This window comes from Spizellomyces punctatus, assembly GCF_000182565.1.
Source record: "Spizellomyces punctatus DAOM BR117 chromosome Unknown supercont1.7, whole genome shotgun sequence".
Lineage (NCBI taxonomy): Eukaryota > Fungi > Chytridiomycota > Chytridiomycetes > Spizellomycetales > Spizellomycetaceae > Spizellomyces > Spizellomyces punctatus.
In genome coordinates, this window is record NW_015971543.1 from 1,175,591 (window position 1) to 1,191,408 (window position 15,818).

Genomic DNA, 15,818 nt, shown 5'->3' on the forward strand with positions numbered 1-15,818 from the left:
TATGACGGACCCACGTCACTTCCGGGACACTGCCGTGCTGTTCTCCCCGCCAGTTTTTGCAGAGATTGCCACGCTTTTATCTTGCAGTTTTCATTGCACTCGCGGATCTGCAGCAACGCTTGCAAGACTATCTGCTCACCTATTCGCTCGTCCGTTAACGCTTCCCAAAGACTGACACCTTTCGACTATTGCTCCGATTGTTTTTCTGCGCACTGCTTTGCTGTACGCAATAGCTGTACTGTATCCGTGTCGCCGATCGTTACCTACAGCAATCGGCGTTTAGACTATTGGGTTTTCTGATAGTCTTCGACAAATCTTTCCTCTTCATTTGGTGCGCCGTACTATGGCCTTTGGTTTCCTGGAACTACAAGGCAGAAGAACAATATTTGCTTACTGGAATATCTACTCTCCGAGACCGTCTCTTCGAATAGCCATAATAGACTGTCGTTGTCATTGTTGAGAAATCATTACCATCAATCGTGCTTTTCAGCAGAGCCATATCGCACAATTTTACGCAACTGTCTACCACCGACGAAACGCCTAAAATGAAGTACCTGACAGATAACGAGTCCTTAGAGAACATCAATAACCAATTATCGTGTATAGACACGGGCGATTGCCGGATTTTTGGACGCATTGAAGCATATTCCTGTATGTAGTCGCTGTTCAAGTAAAGAGGTGACGCGGGTTCTGAGTTTAGTGCTACAGGCAAAAATACCGATGATGACCGACGCCTCAAAAAACACGTTGATGAGAAATACCCAGTTCAGGAAGGCGGTGTCGAGATTGGCTCATGGCAGTCACCCCGCTCAATGAACAACAGCAGTCCCCTCAATGACCGCATATCGCGTCGAACTTTCTTTTACCTTCTTGCAACTCTCAACGCCGCATTTCCGGATTACGATTTCAGGTACGTTATCTACTTTCTGTAATGCTTCCGAAAGGCACTCTGTTTTTAACTTTCTTTTTTATTCCATTTAGTGATTTGAATCCCGAATCATTCAGCAAGGTGCCTATCAGCATCGTAGCAAATACCGTCAACACAACACTACTGGTTCATCTGGGAATCGACAGTGTCGCTCATGCTGTTGGTGCCAAAATATGGGCAGCGATTGATGAGGTTATTGATCTCAATGAGTGCGACATGTACAGCTTCAATCCCGACGGGGACGTGGAACCAGATGCAGAGGAACAGGGAAACTTGTAAGTCCAAAGGGCGTGCCATATGTCGGGCTTTTCGCGTCTGACTTTTTGCTATAGGTGGAGCTTTTACTATTTTTTCATGAATCGAAAACTGAAACGAATTGTGTTCTTTACAGCTCGCGCTGTGAGGTTGGTCTAGCAGTTTATTAAGTATTTATGGGTTGGAGGACTTTTATTGATTTTGTTTTATTTTAGCTGTCTCGCACCTATCCAACCCGAGGAGAAAAACGCGATATACATGCTGGATGACGCTGATCAAAGCATTGAGGATCTCCGGTTCTATAACGATACGGATGAGCGGTATGCATTGGATTCCTTTTTCGCTACATGACATTTTTATGTGTTCTTACTCGAGCTTTCTCTTGTGCATCAGGGGACTGTCGTACGAGCAATATACGATGGGTCAACTCGATTTGTGATCTGAACGGCCGTTCGACATGCATTAGAAATTCTTGGTATTGTTGTTGAGTCAAGCATACTTTTGGACATGCGAATGTCCGGTGGCATACACCACCGACTTTCGGACGCCACCATCTGCCTTCATTGTGTAAATATTTCCCTGTTTTTCGTCGATGAATAAACTTGTTGAATGCATCAGATTCACTTGGGCAAGATCAGATTGATATGTCTAATGGTCATGATATTAAATACAACACTTATGCTCAATATTACCACTACTCTCCACAACTGTAGTCCATGCCATTCATTTTCCAGCTGGCGGCTGTTGACCAGGTGGCACTGGTGCTCCAGCGCCGTTAATGTAATCCCACAACTTCAATCCCTTGTTCTTGTTTTCCTCCATTTGCTTCTTGATAAACTCCTCCTGCTGCTTTTGCATGTCGTGCATCTGCTGGCTCATGGCCTCCGCGTCCTTGATAGCCAATTCCCTTTCTTCCCTCGCAATAGCCTCGATCTGATCGATCACATTCATTACTTGTGATTGCTGCTGCTGTGACGCCCCTCCACCCAAGAGAGTTGAAATCCAAGAGCGGGAGGGTTTTGCTGGTCCTTGTTGTTCTGCTTGCCGCTTCGCAAACTCTTCACGCATAGTTTGCTTGTATGTAGTCCATGCAGCAGCAATGTCATTGGGGTTGATAGTGTTGACAATGTTCAAGATTGGTCGAACATCTTCGATGCCGTAGACCGTCATAAATACGTAAAGCTCTGCCAGAGATCACGGATTGAAATCAGCTTGGCGAATCAAAACTCTCGAAGTCTCTTCCAACCACCCACCTTCGAAGAATGTTTCAAGCTTCCTCAACTCCTTATCAGTTCGCTCACCCTTCCAAGGCTTCAGCTGCAGTCCATTCTCCGGCTGAAGCTTGTATGATTCGGGATGTATGTCCAAAATTATCGTCTTGCCCAAGTCCCGGTTCAATTGGCTCAAATCTTTAACATAGGTTCCATCAACCAGTTTGGTGTGATCTCGATAGAGACGGTACATAGCGTAGAAGAAATGTGGATCGAGAGCCTGACATACCGGTTCGGCCAACTGCAAGGATGATGACAGGTCAGAATTTACGGTGTGAGACGGTCACCACTACTTATACATACGTAGCCAGGGGAGTTTGTAAATATGACCACCTCGTAGTATCGGCTAAGATTCGCAAGGAATTGCTTCACTCCAGGACGCGTTGCTACACGCCAGCCCACAGCTTTCTGCATGACGCCGAAGATGAAACGCGTCAGAGACTAGTAACAGTGCAAATACCCAAGCATCTTTGTTTGCTGTCGCACTTACATCCCACTCCAGGTGTACCAAGGCTTCATTAAGTTCAATACAAAGTGTCAACGGACGCTGATATGGCACAGGCAGTGGATCTGGTAGCAACTTTTCTAGAGCAGGACTAGTGATATCCTGTATGTAACACAATGATGAGTTGTGCTGCTAGTATGAATGATGGAAGGCAGAAATGCTTACCGAACGCCACTTCTTCAGATTCGCCCATGCTCTTGAGTTGTGCGCCGCTAAAAGGCTTTCTCCCTCCTCGCGCTTCTGGTCTTCATCTGGTAGCCCTATTGACATGCCATAATACAGCGTTTAGAAAGGCACAACCTTTACAAAATTCGGAGCACACATACCAAGGTAAATATAACCTGCTAATCCAACTAAAAAAGCCGATCCAAGGAATACTCTCCCGCTCTTGATCATTTGTTTCTTTTCCTCCTCTTCGGCCGCCTCTCTCCACTTACGCAAGCGCTCTGCTTCCGCCGGATCGACAGCAGCGTCCTCTGTAGCTTCTGCATCTGTTTGCTCACCAGCTGCAGCTTTTCGGTTTTCAGCATCCCTCCGTTTCTGGTTTGCCATTGCCTGAGCGAACAAGTCTAATCCCTGTGCATCGGCTGTATCATCTTCAACAGAATCTGAAGGTTTCTGTTTCTCTGTAGCCTGTTTTTTGTCCTGGGCGTTCTCGGCATTAGGGGCTTTTATCCGGATGCCGGCACTTTGTGACAAAAGGGAAGGTGACAGTGCAGGGAATCGGCGGTTGGAACGGATAAAACATGATAAAGTCGATGGAGCGGCCACATGCCGTGCGGAAAGGGAGGAGAAGGCTGCAGAGTGGCTCGCGGTCTTTGTTGCCGTCTGCAAGACGTTTCTCGCTATGGAAGTGAAGAATGACATGCCCCAACTCCTATATTACAAAAATGCAGAGAATGAAAGGTAACAGAGTATACGGAGAGACGAGCAGGTGGAAATGTCGTCCTTCTGTTGCCCTGCTTGCGCAGTTTGCCGTTTGCAGCTCGTAAACCCCGTCCTAATGCCAAACGAGCAGCTCGGAGCTGCAATGTTGTTGAAGGTTGTTAGGTTACTTTATTCCATGACTGTGCATGTAACCATGATCGTGATGCGTCATCAGGTCGTTCAAGCCACAATCACTTGAAGTTCAACTGTCCGACGACATCTCTGCCTTTAAAAGGTTTATTCAAAAGCAAATGGAACGATAATGCATGGGAGTAACGGGCCAAAGTGAAGAAAGAGATGCTGAAAGGAAGGAGCTCCGATCCATATTAATGAGTACAGGAAAATGCCGTGTCAAGTCGTCCTTGGTGTCTTTGTTTTCCCCTTTTGACAAAGCAGACGACGGAGGAAAGAGGTTCTTCTGAAAGCCAGCAAGACGGCTTAATGTACTATATAGTCTTCCCGGGGGATGAACACAGGCGCAAGACGATGCTTGCAATTTTGGGCACTTGAATGGGTATCTGGCGTGATGAGTCATCATCCGACGCCTGTCTTCACCTCGCGGTTTACCTGTAACCACCAGCAGCAGTATTCCATCAAACACTAGCGTCATGTCGAGATCCTCCTACACCTTTCCCTCCATACACGACTTTCCTCCATTTTACACGTATGGCGTTCATAGTCTTTCCACTGGCGCGTCACGTAGCTCATGGGGTATATATAGACTCCAACCTACAGCCGCAACCCAGCAAAAACAAATTCAATTGTGGTGTGACATACTTCTAGCATATTGCGCTGCAACGCGAACGTTTTCTATAGACTTGGGCGAGATAAAAGGAGCTGGTGCGAAGCCCAAAGGAGCCGCGGAGGTGTTTGTTAATGAGCGATTGCGACGTGAGTTTCCTGCCGAGGGACTATACGTCCGTGCATGAAAGGCTGACTGGTAAACCCTTATCCTGGTGGCTTGTGCAGGAAGTCTGAACCGAGAGGGTATACAGACCATCATTGATGCTCTGGTAAATCAAGGTATGCAATTATATCGAATTGATGTGTATCCCTTTGCTTCCTTACTTACCTGCATGCATTTTCGTGCATGTAAGGACATGCCGAGTGGGAAAGCTCGGCAAAAGAGCGATGTATTGTGCTATGGCGAAAGCCAGAAGAATGGGCGTCGCTTATATACAAATGGGTTGGTGTAGTTGAGCGCGATGCTGTACGATTCCACTTGTTTAGCTCGCGTTTTCCAATTCAGGCATTTGATACGGGCAGTACCAACTCCATCTGTACGGTATATGAGTTAATTCATGGGGAGGGTACGGAAGGGCAAGGTAGGAATGTATGGCAGTCTAATTGTACAGCGTGATTCTCATCAAAAGTTGGTGGATAGATTTTCATGATTTGGATGAGCGAACGATGATTAAAGCCTTGGAGGCCCTCTCGAAAACAGGCAAAGCGCAGCTGTTCACAGGAGCGAGCCATAGTGAAATGGGCGTGAAATTCTTTTGATAAGTCGAGATTCTTTGTGTTCTACTATATCTATTAATGACTATGAAAACAAAGCCGCACTTCCCCTACCGGAAAGCCTACTGGTACCGAATTAACTAAATTTTAGAGTACATTCATTCCTTCCATCAGATACCATCATCCGTCATCGCGCCAGAATTCCGTCTCTCACCGCCACTGCCCTGAATTTCCTCCATAACTCGTCCATTTCCCGACGGACCGATCTTACTGCCTTTGAATCTTCTGCTGCTAATGTTAGCTCGCGGACATAGCGACGTCCGAGGGGTGATATGTCCGCATGGTAAAGCTTAGTCGGATCCAGGGCGGTAGGATTCTCCACTTCACATGCCAGATAAAAGGCGGAGGTGGCGCCATTGCGAGGTGTTATATTACATCCAGATATGAAGAGAAAGCGCATCTGTGTAAGGTGACGGCATTACTAAGTGTTCTACCAGGGCTTAAGTGTGAGCCTTGCTACTACGATCAGCTGGGACCTACCAGGTATAAAACACCAACCCAACAGGCGGCAATGATCCAACCTTGATCAAGCAAGCCGGTAAAGCAATTTCCAGGGCTGACTACGAATGAGTAAATATTTCGTTGTTTAAGCTCATCATGCATATCAATCGCAAGAAGTTCGCAAAGACGCTTGGAGGATTCATAGGGATGGTCTCCGCGAACGCATTGGAAATCGGCCGCTGTAAAGAACTCTGGGCTTGCGGTAGTGGAACTGAACCAAAGGATACGAGGACATGGTGATCCACGCATGGATTCTTCGAGTTCCTTGATCTTTTTAGTCGTACGAGCTGGACGTTACCAATGGTCCCTTATATTCCATCATGAGCAAACCTACCATGATGTAATGGCCAAAAACATTCGCGGCAAACACTTCTCCCAGTCCTTCGGCGGTAACAGTTCCTTGTCGTTGAGAAAAGAAGTCACCTCCTGTTTTCGCGACATACGCGGGTCGGGTGAACAGGTTTTTGAGGCCCTCTTTGATGTTCATGTGATCACAAGGGAGAATTCCTGCATTGAGGATAAGGTAGTCGAGGCGGGAAAATCTGCAGACAGACATTAGAGGCAGAGTGAGGTTTGCTTCAACGTGTACTGTGGTTCAGGGAACTCGTCGATGTTGGGGACGCACCTACGCTTAAACTCCTCACAGGCTCCGAAAACACTCTTGGTCGATGATAGATCTACAATCAAGATTTGCAATGCACTTTCCGCCATCATTGCTTTCTCCTTCATATCTTTCGAAGCATACTGAGCCAAAAGTTTGGCCCGCGCTGCTTCTGCTCTAGACCTATTCCGACAGGCCATGACAATCGTCAACGGTTCATTTCGCGGGTCGAGAGCATGCTCCAAAAGTCGCTGCACTATGCCGTACCCTACACCGCTAGAAAGCTCGCTTAACAGGCAATTTCTTGTTCAAAGTTCAGAACGGTTCACGTACCTGTTGGCACCAGTGACGATTGCCACTCTGGACGAGGTTGGCACTGAATGACTTTCGGCAGTCAGCATGGCGAACTAGATTTTGCTGCTAATGAAGAAGGGGCAAACGGTCCCAAGCTGCTCTCGAGTCCTTCCTTCCCACTCGCTCGGTGCCCTCCGTTGCGCGAAAACATGGTGCGAGCGTCAGTTTGCAGGTCGTTCGATGCAGGTCAACCTCAGTTAACGCGTGTAGTGACCAGCCAATCAAGTCACTTTGTATGTTGTTTGCGGTACAGTGATTGGGCCACATTTGCATCACGTGCATACTTCTTTTTGGAAATTGCATCATTAGCAAACCCGTCTGGGGACGATATCCATTTCTTTCCAGCAACCCTTCACAAAATGACACAAGAACAGTACGAGTTTCGAATTATCTTTGGAACATACGAGCGTCTTCTCTACGGGCTAGATGTGCACCCGGCTGCAGCGTCTGGTGATGCGCAGAGCGTCTTTACAGTGACGCCAGTCTTCATTTATCCTGCCCACATATCGTGCATCAAGGCCGTGGCCACTAGTTCACGGTTCCTAGCAACAGGTTCTACTGACGAGCACGTCAAGTTGTATGATCTTCGCCTCCGAAAAGAAGTGGGAACTCTCATGCACCATTCTGGCTCAATAACCTGTTTGCGATTCTTCAAGAAGTCACACCTTATAACAGCGTCGGAGGACGGGACGATAGCCATCGTTAGAACACAGGATTGGGAAGTGTTGAAAACATTGGCTGGTCACAAGCGCGCGATAAATTGGGTCGATGTACATCCTTCGGGAAAGGTGCTATTGAGTGTTGGTGGAGATGGAACACTAAAGTGTTGGGACTTGGCTCGCGGAACCTGCACGTACTCTATGCGTCTACCTAAAGTGGCTGAACGAGTGTGTTGGAGCCCTTCTGGGCAACTGTATGCTGTCCTAATGAATAACTTGGTACAAATTCATGCCGTCTCTGATGGTGAAGTGGTCGGAAACCTCGAAGGGATCGGAAGGATCAATGCTATCGCTTTTTGTAGCATGGAAGGCGTGGATGAGGAACATCAGTCTAGGGAAGTTCTGGTGACTGGTGGGGAGGACAGATCTATTGGTGTATGGGCCCAAGACGGAGAGCGTATTTTGCGATGGAACACGCAACATGGAAATCGCATAAAGGATTTGGATGTATACGTCAAGGAAGGCAAGCCGACCATTGTTGTTTCGTGCTCATCGGATGGAGGTATCAAGGTGTGGGACTTGACGGACGTAGCCCATCAATTGAAGACAAGCCATTCCACTGAGAGTGCCGTGCCGGCTGATGGAAAACCGGTCAAGGTTGTTTTGCCGCAAGCAACCCCGCAAGCTGATTATAATGCGAAATGTCGCCTAACGTGCATAGCCGTTACTGGTCCATGTGATACCTCATCGAAAGGAAAACGAGGGGATATTGCTCACGGGGCGGATGAGGCAAATGAAGACGAGGTCGCTGCTGATCGATCAGAGTTCGAATCAGATTATGAAGATCCTGCTGGTAAAGCGACGATCTCCGTATCTTTTGAAGAGGAGGGAGAGACCACTGTAGAGGAGAAGCCGTCGACGCCTGCCCCTACAATAGCCAAGAAGAAACGAAAAGCGACTGCTGATGGGAATCAATCTGCAGGCAAGCGACAGGCAGGATCTGGTCCCATAATAAAAAAAGGCAAGGGAAAGCAGGCGGCATTAAACAAATTCAGGAAGCGTTCTGTAAATAATTCAAGCAAATAGTGCATTATCATTCTACCATTATATTTATGTACGATAATATTTTCATCATGTTAACATCATCCCATATGCTGCTATGGCAAAAACGCGGTCGTTTGTTCGGAGGGCCAGCTCTCCGTCTTGCCCAATCATGTGCGCGTCAAGACGAAATGAAAGAAATGAAACTCCAATTGCCATTCATGCACTGCCCCTTCAATTATACCATTTATGGTAAATAACTATATTCATTTATCCTTATATGGTAATAGCATCATCAAACCGCTTTTGACTTAAAGTAGTTCCCCCCCCTCCCTCGCTCGCCTTCTTCCTGCCGAGTAGCACTTTTTTCTTCACGGACGTCCTTGTCCGTCATTGCAGCATCTGCATCTGGCGAACAAGTTGCTCCTCGTAGCTGGTAGATACGGGGATACCAAGGTGTGTTGGAAACATTGGTTTTATGCTGTTATGGCTAGTTGACCTGACCAGTTCTCTACGCAGTGTGCGTTTTCAGAAATCACCAAACTAGCCTAGCTCTAGGTGAAAGCGAGGTTCTGGGCACAAAGAAAGAGAAGCGGTGATCCTCCGGGCCTGGACATTGCTCGGAGATTTTTATGGTTCAGTATCATCTTGAAAGTGCCGAGCTGAATACAAAAAGCAAAGTACGTGAAAAACAGCGTATCTGGTGCGGACTTTACTACGCGCTTTGCGGTATGCTCCTTGGTGACCGTTTCTCACTCCGTTGGGCTTATAGGAAACAAGATCAAGATGACAGACACCATCGCCAATCAACCAAATGACGGCCAAGTGCTGGCTATGGCAACGCTTGCTCCACCTGGTGTTGCTCATATGGCGCTGAATCCAGCGCAACCATCTCCTTTACCTCCTGCCCCTGGTTCGTCTTCGCTTTCAGATCCACAAACATCTGGCGCACCCGGGCAGCAAGGACAAAATCCACTTCTCATTCCAGTCTTACCGTTTGCCCTCCCACATTTATTCCCCCAATCCATGGCACAACCGGCTCCCACTCCGGTGCGGTTACCTCCCATGAATGTAGAACCACCTCAAACGCCTGTCAGTCATCAACCACCGTCTCCAACCGGTGATGACTCCAGTCAGCAAGGCAGTCGCAACACGTACTTCAAAAAGTTGAATTGGGTCAATGCTTCCCCTCAACATTTTAGCACTGATGACGCATCTGTACTTGGAAAGAAAAGGCGACGACGCACCTCGGCCATGGAACTGGAAGTTCTGGAGGCTCATTTTCGGAGAAACCCGCTTCCAAATGCATCGGAGCGTGAACAGCTTGCAAGGGAAACTGGAATGACCGCGCGATGCGTTCAGGTTTGGTTTCAGAACAAACGTCAGAGCTTGAAAAAGAAGGTTGCTACGACAGAACGACGAAAGTCATCCATTCCTGATAGTCCGCTCAAGTGAGTACCATGCGGTATATGATTATATGTAGAGTGTGATACTGACAATCATCGCCTGCAACTTATCAGACAAGAGCCAAATGCATCGCTGGGCGCTGGCTCTGTGACTCCGAAGTTCTCTGTGACATCACCGTCAACGTCTACCAGTGTTCCCTTCCTCCCGATATTCCCAGGTTCTACTGGGTCGTCGTTGCCACCTGGTGCTTCCTTGGCCTCCCTCTTCCAGAGACCGATCATGCTTCCACCTCAGCGTGCGCAAACACCTCGCCCTATCCGTCCGGCAGCTGGCGACGAAGGCCATGATATGGCAGCACTGGCTCTAGTAAATCTTTCTCAGTCCGGCCAAGCGTCACCTCCTGGTCCATCCTCTACTGCGACTGCGTCATCGCCCGTCCCAGGCCAAAGTGAAACCGAAGCCGATGGAGCAGTCTCCAATAGTGACGAAACTGCCACACCAGCAATTGAAGGGAAAAACCAAAATCTTGCACAATTCTCACCGCCATCTCCGGTCAGCCCTACAAAGGGCAGCATGGTTAAGCAGGAGCAAGGAGCAGTAGGCAAAGTTAGTTTAGAGGCTCGCAATCTCTTTCCGCAAGCCGCCGAACCTCAGCCTCAGCCTCAGCCTCAACATCCCACCCCTCCATTGACACAGCACGATACCGATTCGCTTGAGAAACCTCAGCAGAACCCCGGCCATATCACTGGTGCAGTGAGCCCGTCTGTCATTGAACCGGCCCAGACTGAACCAGTCTGAATGAATATAGTTTCTTTTTACGACACTTGTTGACACAACGCTAGTTTGGGCATAATGTATAGAAAGTCTTAGTCGTAGGAGATGATGCGTCCTGCAGGTGGCAAAGGGTGTCTGAATACTGTTTGGCATCTGGTGCACTCGACAGAAGCGTCGGAGTAATCATTTTTGTGTAAATAAAAAACCAGTTCAACACATGCTGATTCAACATACATCCACAATCCAAAGCAGAAAACAACATATAAAGCATTTTGCCAGTGTGAGACGCCGCTGGCATCATATCCAAATTGGTTCACAAGCAAATGCTCATTGACTGGCGTGAATTAACCTTGCTGCAGGAGTACCTGCGGATTGCGCCAATCCATTTTTCACCGCCTTCGCTTCCTGCTTCGCATGTGTCCTCTGCCTATGTATTACCTCAGCATCTTCAGTCCTTTCATCGCGCTCTACTTCCTCAGCTGCCTTGGCTGTCTCCTTCTTTCCCAAATCTGAAGCTTTTGTCCTTGGCAAATCGGATGAAAGACCAAGCGTAAACGCAATACTCTCAACCGCAGCGTGTTGTCGTGCAGGTTTGCAAAAGTCCGGATCGGCAATCCGCCGATCTCGCTCTTCTTCCTCTGCTTGTCGCGCGCTCGCTCGATGAGCAACAGATGTTGCGCGGTTTGTCTCTGTTTCAATTCCTTGCCGAACTGCTGTAGCTTCTTGCAAGGCATGTTGTATATTGGGCTCAATCTCTGAGATCGAAGCGGTACGAGCGGCTCGCTCAGATTCTTCAGCGGCATGTACCATATTGAGAAGCACCTGGCATAACACCGGCGGAAGGGAGTTGTCATCAGTTTCAACTGACTCGAGACCTTCCCGAAAAGCTCTATGGATGAGTCGTCAGTACTGCTTAATAGGTTCCCAATACGTCTTACTGGTCTTACCTAGCCTCCTGATGAGCATGCTCCAGAGCTGCGAATGCAATTTCTGCAGTAGTTGAAGTCCGTCTCTCCCGCTCTTCCTCTTCTGATTCACGCAGTGATTCTCGGCGTAGTATGCTAAATGCCTTGTTGCCACCTTCAATACTGGCACGACGTACGCCGGCTACAAACGCCTTTATGAAAGCAGACAGCAACACTTATTATCAGATCACTGAAACAGACATTAATACGCCTTATTCGAACCTTGGCCTCATCATGAGCATGCTCCACTTCATTGGGAGGGACAAAGCGCGCTGCGGCCAGTAACCGGTTACGACGGTCCCGCTCCGCTTCTTCAAGAGCCTTTACATCCCTTAGAGAGCTGTCGTGAATTCGAAGCTTTATCATGAACAAAGATATATTAAGTCTCGGCTGCTAAAGTGCACTATTGGCCTACGTGCAAGAAAATTAAAAAAGCACTGACCTCCACCCCCTCAGGAACAAGGGGCTGGCATCCATATGCAATCTCACCATCCATGGTTCGCGAGATGTTTCAAAATGTGATATCTTGCTTTAACTTGGTCTCTGAGTAGGTGTCCGTTTTGAAGGCCGGGTGTAAAGGCCGCTATGGTACGGGGGACACCTGAGGGTCAGAAGCTCAGCTCCTTTTGACGCGACACGATGCCACGCTTCACGTAATCCCTAATGAGTCGGAACTTTGCTCGACCTGCACTGTGGCAAATTACAAGCCATCTTCACATCCTTTTCTTCTTATTAATATTATAAAACTCGCTCGGCCACAAGATGGATGATATTCTCGATAAGCTGAAAATCTTGAACTACCACAGGGATTTCTGTAAACCGATGTAGGTGCGAACAAAGTTCTACTGTTTTGAGAATTTGCTGCTGGTGGATGCTAGGATGATGGGGATGAACGGTTCGGCATTTGTGGGATGAAAACTGCCTGGCTTTCAAACCTTACTTCGTCGTATCACTGGGGCTATAATCTGCACAGCAATCATTCTAACAAAAAATAAAGGAATTTGAAACCTCTGCACCGCTTCTACTTCACCGTACCCGCCACAAATCCAAACGAACAGTTTTACTATTTCACATCCCTATTCACATGGCTTGTCAACCTCAACGGGGAGAGCTTCGAAGCTCCAGGCCAGTTCGACGACCCAAATGCTTCGGTAGCGAATATTGGTAAATAACCTACTAAAGTCAAAGTTACAGAAATAAGGATGCCAACACTGATCTTTCCCCCCATCTGCTCATCTACTTTGAAACAGCTGCAAAGCTCAAAGAAATGGACATTACTGTGGACTTGAGCCTCAATAAGATCAAGCAAGGTCATGGAGAAGGAGTACTGACCGTTTTGCAAGCATTGGCGGACCGGGCCATACAGCAATCTGGGTTTGTGTTCCAACAGCCAATACATAAGACGGACGAGTAAGTACTTTAGAATGGATCTTAACGCAAGCATTTTTGTCTGACAGAATTATGGGAATATAGATATGCAGAGGAGGCGGACGTCGATGCGGAAGCCGAAGTCACTGCTGAAACGGTCGAAGAAGATTTGGCTGCACAAGATGACGAGGAAGAGATGTTTCTTCAACCCGTACAACGAACCGACAAAGCAGATCTCACCAGGTGGGTTCCTCGTGTCTGTGTTTCACTTGGGCTGTTCCTTGAATGAACACCTTAATTTTCATTATAGCCCACAGGCGCAAATTGACGTACAACCTCCAAAACCGAAGATTGACCCTGCGGAATGGAAGCTTGAGGTGGAGCGGGTTACGCCAATGCTACGTGTGCAGATTGCCAATGATAACAAGGATTGGAGAATCCATGTTGAGAGCATGAAGCATCACCATAGCGTAAGTTATGTACTTGATCTAGTTGACCTCACACCAACACCGCCTTGACCATCGAATCCCCATTTCATTAACGGACTTTAGACCATTACATCATCCATATCAGAAACTCAGAGTCAGCTCAACAAGCTACATGCTGACATTGAGAAAACACTTGAGAAAATATCGAGTCGTGAAAAGTACATTAACACACAATTCGAGTCACAGGTAAGAGACTAAAACGTTGCGTGGAAAGCGGCTTTCCTTATGAAGCAAGTTGGCTTCTGCTCAAAATGCGTTTACCTTTAATTAGACAGAGGAATATCGTGTACTGCAAGATCAGCTTTCCGAACTTAAACAAAAGTACGGCGTTGCAAGTAGTAACGTGACTGAACTGACGAATGAGCTGTCAAGAATATCGGAGGAATTAGACAGTGTTAAGGTGCTCGTCTTCCTTTCATATGCTACGCCTTTTACAAAAATAACTAAAAACGGCTTCGCAGTCGCAAATGGACGATATTGGAAGTGGGATGACTGATTCCAAACCCTTGGTGGCCATCAAGCAAGGTGTAGCGAAATTGAAGGTACGATATGATTGGGAGTCATATTAGTCGTTCGAGTGCTTTGATATCTCTCTTAATTATGCTTCGCAGGCTGAAATCAAACAGATGGATTTGCGAGTCGGTGTGATACAACACACTTTGCTGCATGCAAAGGTAAGCACTTTCCTGCCATCTTCATCACTTCTCGCAAAGGAAAATCTTATTTTTGCGTTTCAAGCTCAAAATTAAAGGGCCGATAGGACTAGCAGCAGAACCGCCAAACATGATGCAGGTCAGTGAACGATACCAACGTACGCTCCGTGCTCGATTGAATGATTTTAACACTTTGATGTGTAGATGTTTGCGCTCGCGATATGATATGTATGTATAATTTAATATCTAGAAGTTAGAGCGCATGGCTTTCATTGAAGACCTTCGGAGAAACCGATAAGAGATCTCGTACTAGTCCGGCGCCGGCCATTGCCCAGGTTATGACATTGGCATGGATCGACAGGCAAGCCAATATATTGCATGGCACGTAAAGCTCATGCTCAGACAGGTGGGAGACATCTTAGGACGCAACCAAGGCTCTACCGCCTCTTGATATAGCCCTGCCCTAAAGGCTTGTTTTGGAAGTCATCGCCCATCCCCTTCTATTAAAAACCCAGATCCACATGCAAAAAGAGCAAACTAGTTACAATCCAGTGAATCATTGGGATTTTCCAACGGCTTGGGCTCTGGTTACTTTATCCAACCTTGCAAGGTTTCTGCTTGCGCCAACTAATTGGATCACGTTTGTGACCTGCTTCAGCGCAAATACTGGGAACATTGCAATTGCGAGTGCGACACACGCAACGTAGGATGTTGTGTCAACTCCTTCCACATTTGGTATCCAGGCTCCACCACTCGGAGTGCCTACGCCAGCACCCGCCGCGGCCACTGCCGGATACCCGGCCCCAATACCTAACATTGCCAAACCCCCCTTTTTCGCAATCTCTACGTGCCACGTTCCCACCAGGTACAACGCTATGAAAAAGAGCTCGTTTCCTGCACAAACCACAAAGAGCACTTTGTTGTTGGTGTAGTATTGGCGAAGTAGCCATGAAGTCTTCTTGGGATCCACGTTCTTGTGCGATCCGGCGCCAAGAACGAGAGAAGAGTACATTTGCAGATAATGGGCGGAAAGGTCGAGCGCAAGTAGCGTTTGGAAAAAAAGCGTGAATCGCGGGAACGCAAGGGCAAGGTAGATCAGTAAGCAGGAAGTTGTACTCCTGTCGGTGACCATATCGAGAACCGCACCGAAGCGCGATGCTTAGAAAAAGAAATGCATCAACATCGACGATAGCTATAGCTTGTCGCGGTGCACGACCACGCGTCCACTCACTTTGTCCAAAATATCTCGCTGCTTGACCGTCTGCCGCATCCAGCAGACAGCTTATTGAATACAGTGCCATTGCTGTATATGTGTGATAAGGTAGATACCACAAGGCGGCGAACATAAGCAACACCCTGGCATAACCGATGAGGTTTGGCACAAAGAGGAAGACGTTATCAGTTTTCGACGGACTGAACATTGTGCTTCCGGAGGCAGTTGCAGCGAGAAGGAGGATGCGAAAAGGGGCGGACGCAGATAGTCAGAGACAAGAGACCGTATGCTCCCAGTCGCGGAGCAGCCGAACGGATCTCCAAATGTTAAAAGCTTTCGTTGTTTATCTTTAAAGCGTTTATTAGACTCGGACTAGCCGGGGGTCGATTC

The 15,818-nt window shown here is 47.6% G+C and overlaps 9 protein-coding genes across 11 annotated transcripts; 5 read left to right on the top strand and 4 right to left on the bottom strand.

The window, feature by feature from the left end:
• The first annotated feature begins 29 nt into the window (after window positions 1–29).
• Window positions 30–1,802, top strand: SPPG_04774 (RNA polymerase III-inhibiting protein MAF1). Its single transcript, XM_016753006.1, has 6 exons — window positions 30–651; window positions 709–910; window positions 982–1,203; window positions 1,261–1,332; window positions 1,399–1,503; window positions 1,577–1,802. The coding sequence occupies exons 1-6, from the start codon at window positions 546–548 to the stop codon at window positions 1,620–1,622; spliced, it is 753 nt and encodes a 250-aa protein (XP_016608495.1). The 5' UTR covers window positions 30–545; the 3' UTR covers window positions 1,623–1,802.
• Window positions 1,803–1,822: 20 nt separating this feature from the next.
• Window positions 1,823–3,979, bottom strand: SPPG_04775 (dullard-like phosphatase domain-containing protein). The gene is made up of 6 exons (XM_016753007.1): window positions 3,286–3,979; window positions 3,125–3,219; window positions 2,945–3,061; window positions 2,758–2,862; window positions 2,437–2,695; window positions 1,823–2,367 (listed from the first exon to the last, which is right to left on the bottom strand). Exons 1-6 carry the CDS (start codon window positions 3,824–3,826, stop codon window positions 1,907–1,909), a joined length of 1,578 nt encoding a protein of 525 aa, XP_016608496.1. The 5' UTR covers window positions 3,827–3,979; the 3' UTR covers window positions 1,823–1,906.
• A 149-nt stretch (window positions 3,980–4,128) lies between these two features.
• On the top strand, window positions 4,129–5,507 carry SPPG_04776 (ESCRT-II subunit protein VPS25). Its single transcript, XM_016753008.1, has 6 exons — window positions 4,129–4,550; window positions 4,608–4,777; window positions 4,856–4,909; window positions 4,984–5,072; window positions 5,136–5,211; window positions 5,271–5,507. The coding sequence occupies exons 1-6, from the start codon at window positions 4,495–4,497 to the stop codon at window positions 5,387–5,389; spliced, it is 564 nt and encodes a 187-aa protein (XP_016608497.1). The 5' UTR covers window positions 4,129–4,494; the 3' UTR covers window positions 5,390–5,507.
• SPPG_04777 (3-keto-steroid reductase) lies at window positions 5,375–7,021 on the bottom strand. Its single transcript, XM_016753009.1, has 5 exons — window positions 6,840–7,021; window positions 6,531–6,782; window positions 6,240–6,447; window positions 5,885–6,175; window positions 5,375–5,804 (listed from the first exon to the last, which is right to left on the bottom strand). Exons 1-5 carry the CDS (start codon window positions 6,905–6,907, stop codon window positions 5,532–5,534), a joined length of 1,092 nt encoding a protein of 363 aa, XP_016608498.1. The 5' UTR covers window positions 6,908–7,021; the 3' UTR covers window positions 5,375–5,531.
• Window positions 7,022–7,193: 172 nt separating this feature from the next.
• SPPG_04778 (uncharacterized protein) lies at window positions 7,194–8,669 on the top strand. The gene has a single exon (XM_016753010.1). It carries the CDS (start codon window positions 7,220–7,222, stop codon window positions 8,603–8,605), a length of 1,386 nt encoding a protein of 461 aa, XP_016608499.1. The 5' UTR covers window positions 7,194–7,219; the 3' UTR covers window positions 8,606–8,669.
• Window positions 8,670–8,911: 242 nt separating this feature from the next.
• SPPG_04779 lies at window positions 8,912–10,969 on the top strand. 2 transcript variants are annotated; one of them, XM_016753012.1, is made up of 4 exons: window positions 8,912–9,016; window positions 9,080–9,263; window positions 9,333–10,011; window positions 10,081–10,969. In XM_016753012.1, exons 3-4 carry the CDS (start codon window positions 9,347–9,349, stop codon window positions 10,763–10,765), a joined length of 1,350 nt encoding a protein of 449 aa, XP_016608501.1. In that variant the 5' UTR covers window positions 8,912–9,016; window positions 9,080–9,263; window positions 9,333–9,346; the 3' UTR covers window positions 10,766–10,969. The 2 variants fall into 2 exon arrangements, with proteins under 2 accessions (XP_016608501.1, XP_016608500.1); XM_016753011.1 differs by having other exon boundaries at window positions 9,080–9,240.
• SPPG_04780 lies at window positions 10,894–12,295 on the bottom strand. 2 transcript variants are annotated; one of them, XM_016753013.1, is made up of 4 exons: window positions 12,196–12,295; window positions 11,929–12,117; window positions 11,689–11,858; window positions 10,894–11,630 (listed from the first exon to the last, which is right to left on the bottom strand). In XM_016753013.1, exons 2-4 carry the CDS (start codon window positions 12,070–12,072, stop codon window positions 11,069–11,071), a joined length of 876 nt encoding a protein of 291 aa, XP_016608502.1. In that variant the 5' UTR covers window positions 12,073–12,117; window positions 12,196–12,295; the 3' UTR covers window positions 10,894–11,068. The 2 variants fall into 2 exon arrangements, with proteins under 2 accessions (XP_016608502.1, XP_016608503.1); XM_016753014.1 differs by having other exon boundaries at window positions 11,929–12,063; window positions 12,149–12,295.
• Window positions 12,296–12,383: 88 nt separating this feature from the next.
• Window positions 12,384–14,596, top strand: SPPG_04781 (uncharacterized protein). The gene is made up of 11 exons (XM_016753015.1): window positions 12,384–12,530; window positions 12,704–12,870; window positions 12,957–13,116; window positions 13,180–13,317; window positions 13,385–13,544; window positions 13,626–13,748; window positions 13,834–13,962; window positions 14,024–14,104; window positions 14,174–14,236; window positions 14,301–14,354; window positions 14,420–14,596. The coding sequence occupies exons 1-11, from the start codon at window positions 12,469–12,471 to the stop codon at window positions 14,438–14,440; spliced, it is 1,158 nt and encodes a 385-aa protein (XP_016608504.1). The 5' UTR covers window positions 12,384–12,468; the 3' UTR covers window positions 14,441–14,596.
• Window positions 14,455–15,788, bottom strand: SPPG_04782 (CDP-diacylglycerol--inositol 3-phosphatidyltransferase). The gene is made up of 2 exons (XM_016753016.1): window positions 15,447–15,788; window positions 14,455–15,373 (listed from the first exon to the last, which is right to left on the bottom strand). Exons 1-2 carry the CDS (start codon window positions 15,634–15,636, stop codon window positions 14,772–14,774), a joined length of 792 nt encoding a protein of 263 aa, XP_016608505.1. The 5' UTR covers window positions 15,637–15,788; the 3' UTR covers window positions 14,455–14,771.
• Window positions 15,789–15,818: the final 30 nt, after the last annotated feature.